The sequence below is a fragment of the Argopecten irradians genome, chromosome 1, assembly GCF_041381155.1.
Source record: "Argopecten irradians isolate NY chromosome 1, Ai_NY, whole genome shotgun sequence".
NCBI lineage: Eukaryota > Metazoa > Mollusca > Bivalvia > Pectinida > Pectinidae > Argopecten > Argopecten irradians.
Genome location: NC_091134.1, coordinates 10,895,532 through 10,913,404, shown reverse-complemented (window position 1 = coordinate 10,913,404; position 17,873 = coordinate 10,895,532). Strand labels below are relative to the sequence as shown.

Genomic DNA, 17,873 nt, shown 5'->3' with positions numbered 1-17,873 from the left:
AATAATGTGTTATTAGAAGACTTTTATTAAAAGAATTTTATTAATAGCAATGCTTAATTCGTAACATCAAGATGTTTCACAATTTTGTTTAGATCAAAAATCTCATGAAAAAGTTTTTTCTACAAACAATACAAAAAATACTTCTCAAGACAAAAAGTACGAAACTAAGACCTAGCCGATTTTCGTCCATGCTTATTATTAGAACGAAACAGAAAAATACCTGGTAAGTCATGATATTCCTTATTTATTGGAATAAAAACGGTTAACCACGTCGTATATTGGCTTCACATATGTTTTAAAGCTTATGTTCACAAACTGATTCAATACATGTAGTGAGATCATTGTGATATAACTGAAAATGCATATATTATAGTCGTGTCTATTTATAAACATTGTCAACATACAGGAGGTGTTCAAAATATATTTTCCCCTGGTCACCATCGTCAGTTGTCATGACCGATACACGGCAATAGTTTAGGCCAATGGATTGACAAATTATTCAACTTTCCATAAGTTTGTTTGAATTTACTTTGAATTTAAATATACAAATTTAACCACCATGGAACACAATGCGGTTTAAAGAAATCTAACAGTTAGAACTTTTACATATCACTTCTATCTAAAAGAGTTGCTAGAACAAATAAATATTTTTTATACAATCTGGAATTATGAACATTTGATTTAGCTATTACAAACAGAACATATTCTAAATTGCTAATTATGAAGTCGTAATTTCAGGTTTTCCATATGGATCTGTTTGCATATAAGTCCAGTTAAGACCGGACATATCCAGATCCACTTTAATAGCAATGAGAATTAATTTATTCTGAATTCAGCTGAACACATTTTTATAAAGTATCATACATGTATGTATGTAGTATGATTTTGAAATAATATTGCAACCAAATCCAATTTAGAACATTTTATGTCAAAATATCTAATATCATATGTTATTATAAAAGGAGTATGCGTGTGGTTGATGAATAAACAATTGATGTGTGTTTGTATAACATGATTTGAAGTTATTTGAAAGAAAGAATAAAAAAATATATGTGTAATAAATGTACTAGCTAGCTTATAGGTATAGCATTTCAAGCAAATAGAAACTTTCAATTTCTTCTTTCCGTTACCTGATAGGAATTTAATACCCTAGCTCACTCATTATAGCCTATAATTTCAATATATGATATATCCAAATGTTTTAAAAAGTAATTTAAACATGTACTTGTTAAAATTAGAAGTTGAAAAAGTAAACTTAATTTTCTGTTTACTGTGTTAACATAATGATTTTCTGCAGTGGATATAACAAAATGGATTTTGATTGTGAATTTGAATTTGAATATTTTACACATGTATATATAATGTACTTAAAAACAATAACGACTGACTAGTTATATGAGCGTTTTTACCCCATTCAAGTGAGCTCTTCAGACTTATTACTAATTACACCCAAGAAGCTCCCTTGAATGGGGCGAAAGTGCTCACATAACTAGTCATGATCAGTCGTTATTGTTTTTATTTCTTATAGATTTCGTCCATAAGGATTTTTCTTCAAATTTTTACACAATCATAATGTACATGTACTTTTTATATATCTATCAAGAAAAAAACTTTCATAACATATTATGTATTTCGAATAGATGTACAAAGAACATTTTTATGAACATTCTAAAATAGAATATTAGTAAAAAATCAACGATATATATATATCAAAAATAAAAAAAAAATCAGAGACTGTAGCAATCTTTTCTGCCTCAACAGGCATCTTTGAATGTTAAGTATGATATATAACATACATATAATTTTAATGGCAGCAGGTCTTAGATAACATATACAGCATGGCAGAATTGGACTGGGGAGCAGCTGTGGATCAGCAAGAAGTCAGTCTCGTCTCCCAGGTAAATAAGAGGGTGTGGGATGGGGTTATCAGCAGATGTCCATATGTAGTTCCAAACATGTACATCGCCTTACACAGATCAAACTTAAGTTGATCGGTAATGCAAAATATAGTGAGAAAGTGGTAGCAGGTCTATCTCATTTCCAATGTTTATGAGGGTAAATTGATATGTTGGGATCCCCCCTCGGATCATTGCATTGAAGGAGCTTTTCAGGGATTTCTTTAAGATCAGCCATACGTTTAATTGTCTGAGCATTTACAAGCCTGTGTATCCAAATAATGGTGTCATTTGGTTAAGTTTATATTGAGGAGGTTGCACTCTATATTAACAATGACTTTTGTACTATAATGGATAAGATGGGTAGAGAAGTTTAAGTACCACAGCCGGCAGAAAGTCTGTTTACTACATAGTATTGCAACCCCAGAAATTATCAAGATAGTCCATATGACTGACAAGCGAGTTACATTTGTACAGAACGACATATATAGCAATTTGTTCATAGTCTTAACGATAATTCCGTAATGATTCAAAAGACTTTCTCATTGCTTAAAAAGGGGACACATATTACAAAAACAGGGGAAAATTATATATCTTTTCACTTTACTGGACCATTCATTAGATGACAATTTATTCTTAGTGATTTACCAAATGGAACCACTTACAATTAATTTTATTGTTAGTTTTCAAAACTATTGATTAAGAACCATCAAATTGTGCTAATTCATATCCGCTTTTTTAAATCATATTTTAAAAGTTTTTTACATTTGACTTAGTTAACAGGTTACAGTGTTATCCCCAACAGTAATTGATTGAAATTGTTCTGTTACTAGATAATTATCTGAGAATAATCTTTTCAATTTGACTAGAAATATTAAATTTAGAATGAATATACGTACCTGACCGACTTTACCTTTCTAGAAGTCTTTAAGCTACAATATTGCAGCTATATAATTATACTCCAGATGTGGTATTTTTTTACACGCTTGTATATATACATGTATGTATAAATCTATGTGATGATTATTTATACAGGTGAAAAATCTCGACATTCAGAAGTCGGACAGTAAAGCAAGCACTGTTCCAACCCAACCTACAGAGGCAGTCAACACAGCTAATAATGCTACATCATCAAACGCTACCTCAGGTGGCAGTGATTCATCCATATCTAATAGTTCAGCCCTCGATAACAACAACTCCTCCGATACACAAGACACTTCTAAGCATAAACGTAAGTTCTTGTCTAAGTCATGTAGGCAGGGAATCTGTAACTAACTGATTGATAAGAGAAATGACATCTGTTCAATTTAATAGAGAAATTGCCATTTTCTTGGAAAATGATTATATTGAAAGTTGCCCTTATATTAGCCCATTTATGATATAGGTGTAATAGACCTTTGAACTTTGTTTGAAATCTTGAGTCAGGTATTTTACTGGATCTGCTTCTAGTGATTTTCTTACTCAATAATTTCAGGGGCCTGTACCTTTTCAATTAGGAAAACAATACATAATATCTTTCTTGAAACATGTATATTTATGGAGGGTAGTTAGATAAAGTTTGGGAAATACAGCAAAAATTCTCTACAGGAAGGGATCTTTATTCGGCCTCAAATGTACCTAAAAAGATCACTGGCTACAGCTAGAATTTCCAAGCATACAAAATCTTTTTGTCCATTCAATTCAACATAAAAATGTTTTGTATATTTGTAAGTTATGCCCAAGATTTGCGAGAATTTAAGTTGTCACGTGTATCATTATGATAGACATGATATTTGTTAAAATTTACAATTTTATGTCTTATGTTGACATCACTTTGATTGTATATAAGTGATATAATTTGTTTCAGCTGGAGAAGCAGCTAAAAATTGTATATACGCGTACGTGATATGATTTGCTGGAGAAGCAGCTAAAGATTGTATATACATAATATGATTTGTTTCAGCTGGAGAGGCAGGTAAAGATTTTATATACGTGATATGATTTGTTTCAGCTGGAGAGGCAGGTAAAGATTTTATATACGTGATATGATTTGTTTCAGCTGGAGAGGCAGGTAAAGATTGTATATACGTGATATGATTTGTTTCAGCTGGAGAGGCAGGTAAAATTGTATATACGTAATATGATTTGTTTCAGCTGGAGAGGCAGGTAAAGATTTTATATACGTGATATGATTTGTTTCAGCTGGAGAGGCAGGTAAAGATTGTATATACGTAATATGATTTGTTTCAGCTGGAGAGGCAGGTAAAGATTTTATATACGTGATATGATTTGTTTCAGCTGGAGAGGCAGGTAAAGATTGTATATACGTGATATGATTTGTTTCAGCTGGAGAGGCAGGTAAAGATTGTATATACGTGATATGATTTGTTTCAGCTGGAGAGGCAGGTAAAGATTTTATATACGTGATATGATTTGTTTCAGCTGGAGAGGCAGGTAAAGATTTTATATACGTGATATGATTTGTTTCAGCTGGAGAGGCAGGTAAAGATTGTATATACGTGATATGATTTGTTTCAGCTGGAGAGGCAGGTAAAGATTTTATATACGTGATATGATTTGTTTCAGCTGGAGAGGCAGGTAAAGATTTTATATACATAATATGATTTGTTTCAGCTGGAGAGGCAGGTAAAGATTTTATATACATGGTATGATTTGTTTCAGCTGGAGAGGCAGGTAAAGATTTTATATACATGGTATGATTTGTTTCAGCTGGAGAGGCAGGTAAAGATTTTATATACATGGTATGATTTGTTTCAGCTGGAGAGGCAGGTAAAGATTTTATATACATGGTATGATTTGTTTCAGCTGGAGAAGCAGCTAAATATTGTATATACGTAATATGATTTGTTTCAGCTGGAGAGGCAGCTAAATATTGTATATACGTAATATGATTTGTTTCAGCTGGAGAGGCAGCTTAAGATTGTATATACGTGATATGATTTGTTTCAGCTGGAGAGGCAGCTTAAGATTGTATATACATGATATGATTTGTTTCAGCTGGAGAAGCAGCTAAATATTGTATATACGTGATATGATTTGTTTCAGCTGGAGAGGCAGCTTAAGATTGTATATACATGATATGATATGTAAAGATTGTACATGTATATACGTGATATGATTTGTTTCAGCTGGAGAGGCAGCTTAAGATTGTATATACATGGTATGATTTGTAAAGATTGTACATGTATAGACGTGATATGATTTGTTTCAGCTGGAGAGGTAGCTAAAGATGATCAGTTACGTAAACTAGTCCAGTCCAAACTCATCACATCAGCTCACGCAGACCTAGAGATTCTACAGGCCGACCCTAACTCACCACTCTTCAGTGTAAAATCATTTGAAGCATTAAATTTGTAAGTGGTTTCCAAACATTTAGATTCTGGTTTTAAGATTTCAGAAACAATCAGGGTGTTCTTTCTTTTAATAGGTAAAATTTGTAATTTTAAAACCCTCATCTGACTATGTGGCATTTTTATAATTAGCTCACCTGGTCCAACGGATCTGCATAGGCTACAGGAATATCACTATTATTTAATTTAATTGGAAATAGCCAAACTTTCCTAGTAGTATTATGAATTATAAAACATATTATGTAGTTAGAGATTTACTATTTACATTACTGATGTGGTTCTTGTTATGATTTTCAGGAAAAAAGAACTCTTACAAGGGTTGTATGACATGAAGTTCAATGCCCCTTCAAAGATTCAAGAAACTGCTCTGCCAAGCTTACTGGCAGATCCGTAAGTTTTCTTTTAGGATGGAAATCAAATGATTGTAAAGACATTTGTGTGAAAAGTTTACACAATGAATGTAGCTAAAATAAGAGATATTGTTATAGAAAATCAATATTGGCTAAAATACTACTGAACTCATATCTTCTTAAACAGTATTCATGGTCTCCTACTAACTTGTTTAAAATAATATTGATCATGGATAGAATTTAAGGCTAAAGTAACGAATTGTGTATTGCTTTGCTATCAGTCCTTGGGTGTATATATTGATTGTATAACCATTATTGAGGGAATGTCAATCTGTTTTTAACAAAAACTGTTTTAACAAAAATATTGACAAATGCCATGTTATTGTTAAGAATGTTAAATGATAACTAGAAATTCCTGATCATATAACAATACAATTAGGTAGTTTGGGTGATCACCATACCCATAAACAAGCCAAACTCCTGTTAGCTTCACAAATGCAATAAATAGCTACCAGGGGGTTGCTATTTACTTTTTTTAAAGGAAATACTTTTAGCACATAATCATACATCTTAAAATGTTAGGTAAAATATACTACTGTAAGAGTTATTGCAGTAGTTCATAAACATTACGGTACTTTACTCAACTGGCACAGATTCGAGTTCATCCTACCAAAGTATATATTGTATTGACACTTATATAGAGAGTGTGGTACCTTTACATATAACAAAAACTAATCACTGTATTGGAGGGCTTCACAATGATAATAGCTACTCACTTTCATTAAAACAGGTTTATTTTTCAAGAAAAATTGAAATTTCAATGCATTCCCTGTCTGAATAATCTAATTAACTAGAACTATTTTTAACAATATAAAACATATATATATTATAACCATAGTTTAACTCAATTAACAATGATAATTTGCAAGAATGATATGAGCTGTAATGATAAGTTACATACACCACATAAAGAGAGTTTGTTATCTATTACAGCCCTGTAAACATGATTGCCCAGAGCCAGAGTGGTACAGGCAAAACAGCAGCGTTTGTACTGACCATGTTGAGTCGTGTAGATACCAACAAACTCTATCCACAGGTAAAGTCTTACTACATACAAACAAACCCTATCCACAGGTAAAGCCTTACTACACCAGTAAGCTTGTTCATAGTTCCACTGAGCCGCTGCACATTTGAATTCATTTATAACTTGTTTGATAATAAGTATTTTGGATATACAATGTATATGATTTCTTAGATCAAGATTTTTCAGGATTATGAAATATAATTAGGTCCAAAATTGTCTCAATTTAAATTCAGCCAATCAAAGGTGACTGGGATTTCTTTATGATCTTGGTCTTATATAATGAAGTTCAATTGATTATGTAGCACCAGTTTGACTTTACTACAAAGGTACAACTGTGCCTTTTTTGTTGTATAATTGTTAATGACTGTCTATGTGTTACAGTGCCTTTGTTTAGCCCCGACATATGAGCTGGCCTTACAAATTGGACAGAACATTGAACAGATGTCTAAGCACATGACAAATTTCAAACTAGTATATGCTGTAAGAGGAGAGAGAAGTAAGCTTGCCAGATACATAATCATAGTTTGAATAAAGGAATAAGCCGGTTTGCATTTAATAAAAACTTGTTATTGTTAAGAGATTGTATTGTTAAATTCGTTTTATTGAAATACATTTAAAACATTTTCATCTAGAACCAGCTTTTGACATGCAATTCATTCAGGGTTAAATACAAGCTATGATAATGTAATGTATGAACAAAATTATATTGATACTAAATTTGAAATCATCAAAGGATGCACAAAGTAAAATAAATTTTCTATATTGATAGAGATAAAGGAATGTCACAGAAACTACAGTCAAAAATGACCCAGCTGATTATCTTTGAATTTGGATTGGAAATTGATCCTAGATTGATGTAAAATCCTTTAAACACATGTTTTTGATTTTATTGATAGTTGCAAGAGGACAAAAAGTCCAAGGTCATATCATCATCGGGACGCCTGGTACTGTCGCTGATTGGTCTCTCAAATTTAAAAACTTTGATCTGAAGAAGATCGATGTGTTTTGTTTAGACGAGGCAGATGTCATGATTGCCACACAAGGTCACCAAGACCAGTCGATCAGAATACAAAGGTAGGTCAAGGTCATCAGGACCAGTACATCAGGATATAAATTTAGGTCAAGGTCAGCAGGACCAGTCCATCACGATATGAATATAGGTCAAGGTCAGCAGGACCAGTCCATCACAATATGAATATAGGGCAAGGTCAGCAGGACCAGTACATCAGGATATAAATATAGGTCAAGGTCAGCAGGACCAGTACATAACGATATGAATAAAGGTCAAAGTCAGCAGGACCAGTCCATCACAATATGAATATAGGTCAAGGTCAGCAGGACCAGTACATCACGATATGAATATAGGTTAAGGTCAGCAGGACCAGTACATCAGGATATGAATATAGGTCATGGTCAGCAGGACCAGTCCATCATGATATGTATATAGGTCAAGATCAGCAGGACCAGTCTATCAGGATATAAATATAGGTCAAGGTCAGCAGGATCAGTACATCAGGATATAAATATAGGTCAAGGTCAGCATAACAAGTCTATCAGGATACAAAGGTAGGTCAAGGTCACCAGGACAAGTCAATCAGGATACAGAGATAGGTCAAGGTCAGGATTTTTCATTAGGGTTTGTCTACTAGAAATCAGAAGTAGCTCTAGGTCATAAGAACCATTGAATTAGGATTCATTGATACACATAATTTAGGTAGTCTTCACAAACTATTGCTTGAGGTGAACATCAGTTTATCAAATGCAAATAAAGTACTGGAGTGATGTTGAGAGTGATGTTTAACTGTGTTTATAAGCCCATATGTCTTATAACAAGTTAGTGGCATGGAAGGGGGCTGTATAAAGTCAAAGTATTACTCAGCAAAACTATTGATTTTGTTGTGTTTTCAAAGATTTAATAAGAGATATGTGATTTGGTTTAATAAAGTATGCAACTTTTGATATGGACAGAAGATTTACATCAACAAATTAGATTAAGTGATATTATTAATTTAGAAGACTTGGTATAAAGATGGCTGATGGTGATACATGTACATATGTATGGTCGATTTCAAATGACTTAAGAAAAGATGGCTGATGATGCTATTTTCGACTACACATTTTTCATTTCAGAATATTTCATTGTAGTATTTCAATTGGGATTGGGCAACAGGCTATACCTATATTAGCCCTCTCCCAACTACACATACACTTCTATATGTTTGGTCTGTTTGATTTCAGAGGACTAAGAAAAGACTGCCAGATGTTATTATTTTCGGCGACGTATGATGATGATGTGATGAGATTTGCTCAGGCTGTCATCCCTAATAACCCTGTTATTATCAAATTACGCCGGGAAGAGCAGAGTTTGGACAATATCAAACAATATTACATTGAGTGTAAAGACAAGGAAAGCAAATTCCAGGCATTATCTAATATATACGGGAGCATTTCCATAGGTCAATCAATGATCTTCTGTGCGGTAAGTTGTATAGATGTTCCTGTCAGTATAATATTGTGTGTGTAGATGTAATAGATACAGTTCTTAATGAGTATTAATCATTTTCTATGAGGCTTTATGAAGCGATAACTAGAAAGTTTTTGGGGGGTGTTCCTTGACAAGCAAAATAAACACTTTCAGATGAATGTCTTAAAATCTGTTTTAATTAGAATTAACACAAATTTAAGAAATTTTATCTAATAGAACAATAACCTGCATTTTCAATAAATTCGACATCAGAATGTGTTGCAAAAATCCAGCAAAAGCACCCATTTTATTGTGCTTTCCCCAAATTCTGAAGACCATCTCCTGGAACAGGTGGGGTCTATATATATAGGCTTGCATTGTGTTTGTCTGCAACTTGTCCAGACTCCATCTTCAATACTCCAATCGACTGAACTTGGTATGCAAGTCCATCTAAATGGAGATTTATCTTGTACCATAACCAGGTCATGACATGACCTTGGTTAAAGAAAACATTTGTTTGGGCTTTATATCCTATACAATTGCAGCAAATTTTAATTGTGATAATGATATGGTCACATTTTAGCATCGCGTTAGAGGGATTTTTGCTTTAGCTCAGTTGATAGAGTGGTTGATCAGTACGTATGGGGTCCCAGGTTTGAGCCCATCTGGTCGCACACTTCTCTAACCCATAGCGTGGGTCCACCTTGGTAAGACAGTGTGTCGCTTACCAAAACTAACTCACACGATATTTATTTTGACCTTTGACCTCAGTTTAATCAAGAAAAAGCTTGTCATGGATATATCCCCTTTACTATAAGGCATTGAAATATTATACTTGTCATATAGCTCCATCTAGGTGAGATGGTATGTCATGTAACAAAACTAGGTCAACATGGCCTTTATTTTGACCTTTGACCCACATTTAAGAAAAATTATATTTTGACTATATGCATGTACGGTATCATATATTGTAAGGTAATAAAACTTACTGTTTTGTATCTTGATAACTTGAATCACCAAGATTTACATTTTACCTCCATTTCTTAATTAGCTTGTTTGGGATCTCTCCTTTACTGAATCTCCATACTTTGTGTATGGGTGCATCTAGCTATAGGTCTACATTTGGTGGGGGACTTCAATTTTCTCAAAAATGGGCCTCATATTATTGTTTGAATCAGGATATCACATTGGGGTTCCTGTCTGTTAACCTACAACAAAGCACAATTGCTCCAGATCACATTTACACATGGTACATGATTATTAAAAATGTTACATTTTCCAAGTCACTAGACAATGGCAGATTATATGATAACATATCTTTGAATATGATTTGTTTAGACACGGAACACTGCTCATTGGTTATCAGAACAAATGACGAAGGACGGTCACGCTGTCGGACTATTGAGTGGGGATTTGGATATAGCACAGAGAGCGGCCATTATTAACAGATTCAGGGAAGGCAAGGAGAAAGTACTCATCACGACAAATGTCACAGCCAGAGGTAATATCTGTAGTCAAGCTTACAGCTATAAACCATTCTCAAAACAAGTATATATAGTACTATTGTGCTGGTAATGAATTCTTCATTATTTTTGGGGACATTGGCATGATTGCGAATGTTTCATCAGTGATAAAAAATGTAAATATAAAATCATATCAAAGTCCAGTTTCTAAATATAAACACAGTAACAATGTAAGTATGTGATACCACAAGATTTCAGGTTTTTAACATGAACGACTTTTCTTTTCTGATGATTTTCAGGGATAGATGTTGAACAGGTCACAGTCGTTGTGAACTTTGACCTTCCTCTAACGGCAGACATGAAACCAGACAACGAAACATACCTACATCGTATTGGACGAACGGGCCGATTCGGAAAGAGTGGAATCGCCCTTAATCTCATTGACAACTCCAGATCTTACAGTACCCTCCGGGCGATAGAAAAATTCTTTGGTAAGTCCATTTTGGTATGTTTTGAATTTTTGGCAAATATTGAAATAAAAACTCGTGTGTTTTGCTTTGCTTGGGATTTATTAGAGCCCAAAAGATGGCCGATGATGCTATTTTCGACTACACATACACTTCTATATGTTTGGTCTGTTTAATTTCAGAGGACTAAGAAAAGATTGCCAGATGTTATTATTTTCGGCGACGTATGATGATGATGTGATGAGATTTGCTCAGGCTGTCATCCCTAATAACCCTGTTATTATCAAATTACGCCGGGAAGAGCAGAGTTTGGACAATATCAAACAGTATTACATTGAGTGTAAAGACAAGGAAAGCAAATTCCAGGCATTATCTAATATATACGGAAGCATTTCCATAGGTCAATCAATGATCTTCTGTGCGGTAAGTTTTATAGATGTTCCTGTCAGTATAATATTGTGAGTGTAGATGTAATAGATACAGATCTTAATGAGTATTAATCATTTCCTATGAGGTTTTTATGAAGCGATAACTAGAAAGTTTTTGGGGGGTGTTCCTTGACAAGCAAAATAAACACTTTCAGATGAATGTCTTAAAATCTGTTTTAATTAGAATTAACACAAATTTAAGAAATTTTATCTAATAGAACAATAACCTGCATTTTCAATAAATTCGACATCAGAATGTGTTGCAAAAATCCAGCAAAAGCACCCATTTTATTGTGCTTTCCCCAAATTCTGAAGACCATCTCCTGGAACAGGTGGGGTATATATATATAGGCTTGCATTGTGTCCTGTCTGCAACTTGTCCAGACTCCATCTTCAATACTCCAATCGACTGAACTTGGTATGCAAGTCCATCTAAATGGAGATTTATCTTGTACCATAACCAGGTCATGACATGACCTTGGTTAAAGAAAACGTTTGTTTGGGCTTTATATCCTATACAATTGCAGCAAATTTTAATTGTGATAATGATATGGTCACATTTTAGCATCGCGTTAGAGGGATTTTTGCTTTAGCTCAGTTGATAGAGTGGTTGATCAGTAAGTATGGGGTCCCAGGTTTGAGCCCATCTGGTCGCACACTTCTCTAACCCATAGCGTGTGGGTCCACCTTGGTAAGACAGTGTGTCGCTTACCAAAACTAACTCACACGATATTTATTTTGACCTTTGACCTCAGTTTAATCAAGAAAAAGCTTGTCATGGATATATCCCCTTTACTATAAGGCATTGAAATATTATACTTGTCATATAGCTCCATCTAGGTGAGATGGTATGTCATGTAACAAAACTAGGTCAACATGGCCTTTATTTTGACCTTTGACCCACATTTAAGAAAAATTATATTTTGACTATATGCATGTACGGTATCATATATTGTAAGGTAATAAAACTTACTGTTTTGTATCTTGATAACTTGAATCACCAAGATTTACATTTTACCTCCATTTCTTAATTAGCTTGTTTGGGATCTCTCCTTTACTGAATCTTCATACTTTGTGTATGGGTGCATCTAGCTATAGGTCTACATTTGGTGGGGGACTTCAATTTTCTCAAAAATGGGCCTCATATTATTGTTTGAATCAGGATATCACATTGGGGTTCCTGTCTGTTAACCTACAACAAAGCACAATTGCTCCAGATCACATTTACACATGGTACATGATTATTAAAAATGTTACATTTGCCAAGTCACTAGACACTGGCAGATTATATGATAACATATCTTTGAATATGATTTGTTTAGACACGGAACACTGCTCATTGGTTATCAGAACAAATGACGAAGGACGGTCACGCTGTCGGACTATTGAGTGGGGATTTGGATATAGCACAGAGAGCGGCCATTATTAACAGATTCAGGGAAGGCAAGGAGAAAGTACTCATCACGACAAATGTCACAGCCAGAGGTAATATCTGTAGTCAAGCTTACAGCTATAAACCATTCTCAAAACAAGTATATATAGTACTATTGTGCTGGTAATGAATTCTTCATTATTTTTGGGGACATTGGCATGATTGCGAATGTTTCATCAGTGATAAAAAATGTAAATATAAAATCATATCAAAGTCCAGTTTCTAAATATAAACACAGTAACAATGTAAGTATGTGATACCACAAGATTTCAGGTTTTTAACATGAACGACTTTTCTTTTCTGATGATTTTCAGGGATAGATGTTGAGCAGGTCACAGTCGTTGTGAACTTTGACCTTCCTCTAACGGCAGACATGAAACCAGACAACGAAACATACCTACATCGTATTGGACGAACGGGCCGATTCGGAAAGAGTGGAATCGCCCTTAATCTCATTGACAACTCCAGATCTTACAGTACCCTCCGGGCGATAGAAAAATTCTTTGGTAAGTCCATTTTGTATGTTTTGAATTTTCGGCAAATATTGAAATAAAAACTCGTGTGTTTTGCTTTGCTTGGGATTTATTATATTAAGCATTGATGTCACTATTTTTAGATCACCTGAGACAAAGTCTCAAGTAACCTATTCTTATCGCCTTTTGTCCGTCGTCGTGCATCATCCGTTGTGCGTCATCCTTCGTATGGCGATAAACAATTTAATTTTTTCTACTTCTTTTCCAAAACTACTCATCCAAATTTGTTGATATTTTGTAGAAACTTTCCATAGCCAAAGGTCAACCAAAATTGTGAATTATATAGTCCAAGTCCCCCAGGGGCCTGAGCATTATTTGCTCAATTTTCATAGGAAATGAGTCAAATTTTGTTAGAATATGAGCCTGAGATAGTATTTCAACATCGTATCCATATTAGTCCTAGCTGACCCCCAGGGGCCAGAGGGAGGAGCCAAAATGGATCTAAATGGCTAAAATTTCAAAAGTCTCCTTCTAAATTCACAGATTTGATGAAACCAAATACTCTTCATAGATTGAAAGGTCTTCAGGCCGTTTACAAATATTTTGAATTTCATAGCCATTGGATCTCAAACTTTCCCCTGGGGAGGGGATCAAATTTACTATAGTTTGTTAAGGAAAAACACAATTATGAACGTTATTTACTCAATTTTCATAGGAAAGGAGTCAAACTTGGTTAAAATTATTTCCCTGAGATATAGCATTTTAACATATCCGTATTGGTCCTCGCTGACCTTTAGGGACCAGAGAGGCAGGGCTAATCGCTGTCAGAATGACTAGAATTTCAAAAATTCTTATTTTGAATTCATAGATTTGATGGAACCAAATACTCTTCATTGATAAAAAATGTAAATTTACAAATCACTGACTGATTTCAAGGGCCTGATGAGCCAATATATACTGTTTATATGTCTTTGTTTCATTCTGTATCTGAACTCAGGTTACCACTAAGGCCCATGGGCTTTTTGTTTAACTTCATTGGGGTATGAAAGAAATTTTATTCTCACAGAAGTTTGGAAACAAAATTTATTTCATAACCCGATGAAGTTAAAAGCAGTGACATCAATAATATAATTAATTTTTCAGTTTACTTGATTATATAAACTACGTTTAAACTTACGATTCCATAGATTTTCCAATGGATTATTATTTTCTAAATCAATACGCAACATCTACATCTCTATTGTGATGTCATGATAACATCAGGTTTTCGCGCTATTCTCAGATTTTTTCTTCATAGTCTTATGAAGAAAAAGAATCTGCCAATCAGAAAGTCGTTTATAGTATGAAAACAAATAAAAATTAGTTACAAAATGTTGTTTTTAAGGAAAACAATGTCTAGATTACGTTCGTAGTAGAATAAGATAATTTCACACTGGATACTTAACATGCATTCTTGCACATAATGTAATTTTGTACATGCACTTTGAATTGGATAAACAAGTCTGATCACTTAAACCTTTGAGCTTGGCAATCATCAGTTACATCAGCTGAGGAAAGTTTACCCTATACCAACCCTTAGAGTATCAGAAATATTATACCACTTATAGCTGCTTCAAATCACAGGGGGCGAACAAAATGCGGGATATTTACTATAAAACAGTAAATATCCCGATTTTTGAAAATTTTTCAAATCTTGTATTTTCTGGAAAAAAAATTACATGACTGTTATATATTCATCAGTCCATCCACCAAATACAAAAAAAATGTATGACAACACCCATTATCATTGAGTTGGTCCCCTGTGCTTCAAATCGATGACTTGTTAAAATTCAAAAACCAAAAAAATAAAAAAAAGATACAAATTTTGTTTTTAAATAAGCATGTTTTATGTGTGATTATGATGGTACAGAAATACATTATTTTTCATTTCAATCTTGCAGGACGACGAATAATAAAGTTGGATGCTGAAGACATTGATGAAATTGAAAAGATTGGAACATAGAACTGAAACATGACAGTGGAGATAAATTTTAGTGTGCAAATTAAACTTGTCCTGTACTGGTATATTCCTTGCCATCTTCAGAGATTTTTTTACATTACGCAAAGTGCAAATTGGGAAATCAAAATACCACAACTTGGTTAAGAGATTAAGTTTTGTTACAGAAGCCTTTTTAAACATGCAAAATAATGGACAGGGCGATTCATGTCGCACTCTCAAAATGTTGATGTGTGCTTTGTTTTTATAAAAACGATAAACACCCTTATCACTTTAAGCAAGGTTCGCTCTTTGTGGCTTCTGTACCATGTGTATGTGGCTTCTTTGCATTCAAAAGGATTATACAAGAGTCCCATACTTCCTAGCTATATTATTTTCCAGCCAACTCCATATTAATCAAAATTTATAGTTATACACTATTTTCATAATTGACAAGACTTTTCCCATGAGAAAGGTTCTGCACAAGTTTTAATTTTTGAACTACAGATATGTGCCAATGTGTTCATTTACAGATTGTCCTTTAAAAAATGAAGCTTCTACATATCTAACAAAAAAGGAAAATTAATTATTTTGGAGCCAAAATTATAAACTTTGTAATATTTTTTTTTCTCCATAACACTTGTAATCTATCAATGTAATGCGTCCTCAATTCCTACAAAAAGGTGTTGTAATCTACTGACAAAAATATTGGAAAGAAGCTATAGCAAATCCACATTTCTCAGTGCTCTTCTTTTAAAAAACACTTTGGTGCAATTTATTGTTGTTTAATTAGGTAATGTGATGTTTTTACTCTAGTGCTAGGAGCAGTAACTACCTGGGACACGGTTACTAATTATTTACGAGTAGCATATGGTTGTTTATATATTATTAAGTGTCCTTTTGTCCTCATTTTAATACTTGTATCGTACCATGGGTTACATTTTTATGTTAATCTTGATCTCTTATTGATAACCCCCATCAAATATGAAGATTTTTTGATGAACAAATAGATTTCTCTGCACCTATTGATATTACTGTTTATGAAGAAAATCTTGGAATTCAACCCACAGTGTATATCCTATTTTCCTTTGTATTGTAACATGAAAATCGTATTAAATTAAGATTATAATTTTTTTTTATGATAGATAAAATTATAGGAAATAGATGACTTAAAACCTGGATGTTAGCAAGTCTCCAATCTGTTGAACCTTTCCACCCCTGAAGACACATTTGGATTCGTCAGTGAAAGGTTGGGACAGTTCATTAGGAATTTGCGGGGGTGATGGAGTCAATATCAGCAAATTTGTTTTATCTCGTTATGTTAAGTAAGATGACTTTGTTGTCTTACTGCATCTATGGAGTAAAAATTATTTTCTTGTTTTTTTTCACTCTTTTCTGGGTCAGACTTTGTATAACAAACACTTTGACATGGGTCTTAAAATAATCTTTTAGGAATAAAAAGATATTTTAAAACTTTAAGAAGTGACCTCATAATTCTGTTAACATTTAACAGTATACTAGTTCATATATAGAAAAATAGAGCGTCTTCATGCAATGCTTTTATGAAGCTTTACAATATATTGAATTCAATACAATTTTGTCTCATAGAGATATAACGTGAAAGTATAGTTTACATTAACATTTGTTAAAAATGAACATATGTTTTGTATTTTTAAGACATTTGTTAAAATCTTTAGCATTAACATTAACTACAGCTGTACTTTTAGTATTATTATACAGATTACAATGCTTAGATCCTACGGTGCAATAGTTTTGTAACATTGTGAATTTGATACGTTTGAATAACAACTGACCTCAGATATTTGATGGATGTTATCTGATATCATACTAAGCTTGGTGATAAGTTTGTCAGGTTTACTGGTAATTTTCACTGCATTTACAGGTAATCGTTAGTTCATGTACTTTTGCGATATGAAAGAATTTAAGCTTACTAAGTTGGACCCATTGTTGATACCAGTGAGGCTGAAGAACAATGTTCACATACAAACAAACAAACAAATAGACAATACTAGGTAGTGTATCACTACTATTATTGAGTTAATGTTATATGTAACTCAAGTAATTGAACATGAAGGGAAGGAAGAGAGAAGACTTTTGCATTTCCATTGCCTGTTTTAATCGAATAGTTCTTAAATGTAGTTTCTCTGACTTTCATTTACACAAACAAATGTATCTGGTGTATCAATAATATGTATGTATATAACATCATGTCCATTATTTCATATTTGTATGTTATGATCATTGACAGAATCACTCGTCATTAAAAACTTTAAAAAGTTGCTTTAAAACTTGATATTATTTTGTTATTATGGTTCTCTGTAAAGATAAACATCAGCCGTCTGTGAAGATTGAGATACGGTACATTATGTACTAGCAAAAATATAATCATGAATCAAATACAGCTAGTATTCAACTAAATCAGCAACGTAAACAAAATTAACAAACAATGTTGGTACTTAACTGTTTGGACC

The 17,873-nt window shown here is 33.3% G+C and overlaps 1 protein-coding gene across 2 annotated transcripts; it reads left to right on the top strand.

Moving 5' to 3' along the window:
• Window positions 1-169: 169 nt before the first annotated feature.
• Window positions 170-17,690, top strand: LOC138317440 (ATP-dependent RNA helicase DDX19A-like). 2 transcript variants are annotated; one of them, XM_069259122.1, is made up of 12 exons: window positions 170-223; window positions 1,818-1,898; window positions 2,931-3,126; window positions 5,107-5,248; window positions 5,543-5,635; window positions 6,589-6,691; window positions 7,061-7,175; window positions 7,576-7,753; window positions 11,256-11,496; window positions 12,824-12,986; window positions 13,248-13,439; window positions 15,347-17,690. In XM_069259122.1, the coding sequence occupies exons 2-12, from the start codon at window positions 1,839-1,841 to the stop codon at window positions 15,406-15,408; spliced, it is 1,545 nt and encodes a 514-aa protein (XP_069115223.1). In that variant the 5' UTR covers window positions 170-223; window positions 1,818-1,838; the 3' UTR covers window positions 15,409-17,690. The 2 variants fall into 2 exon arrangements, with proteins under 2 accessions (XP_069115223.1, XP_069115215.1); XM_069259114.1 differs by having other exon boundaries at window positions 172-223; window positions 1,815-1,898.
• Window positions 17,691-17,873: the final 183 nt, after the last annotated feature.

Bases quoted from the DNA above. Each gene is read 5' to 3' on its own strand.
- LOC138317440 (XM_069259122.1), top strand. From the start codon at position 1,839: ATGGCAGAATTGGACTGGGGAGCAGCTGTGGATCAGCAAGAAGTCAGT. The intron at 7,754-11,255 runs GTAGGTCAAGGT...GTTTAATTTCAG, and splicing joins CAGTCGATCAGAATACAAAG to AGGACTAAGAAAAGATTGCC. The intron at 12,987-13,247 runs GTAATATCTGTA...GATGATTTTCAG, and splicing joins GACAAATGTCACAGCCAGAG to GGATAGATGTTGAGCAGGTC.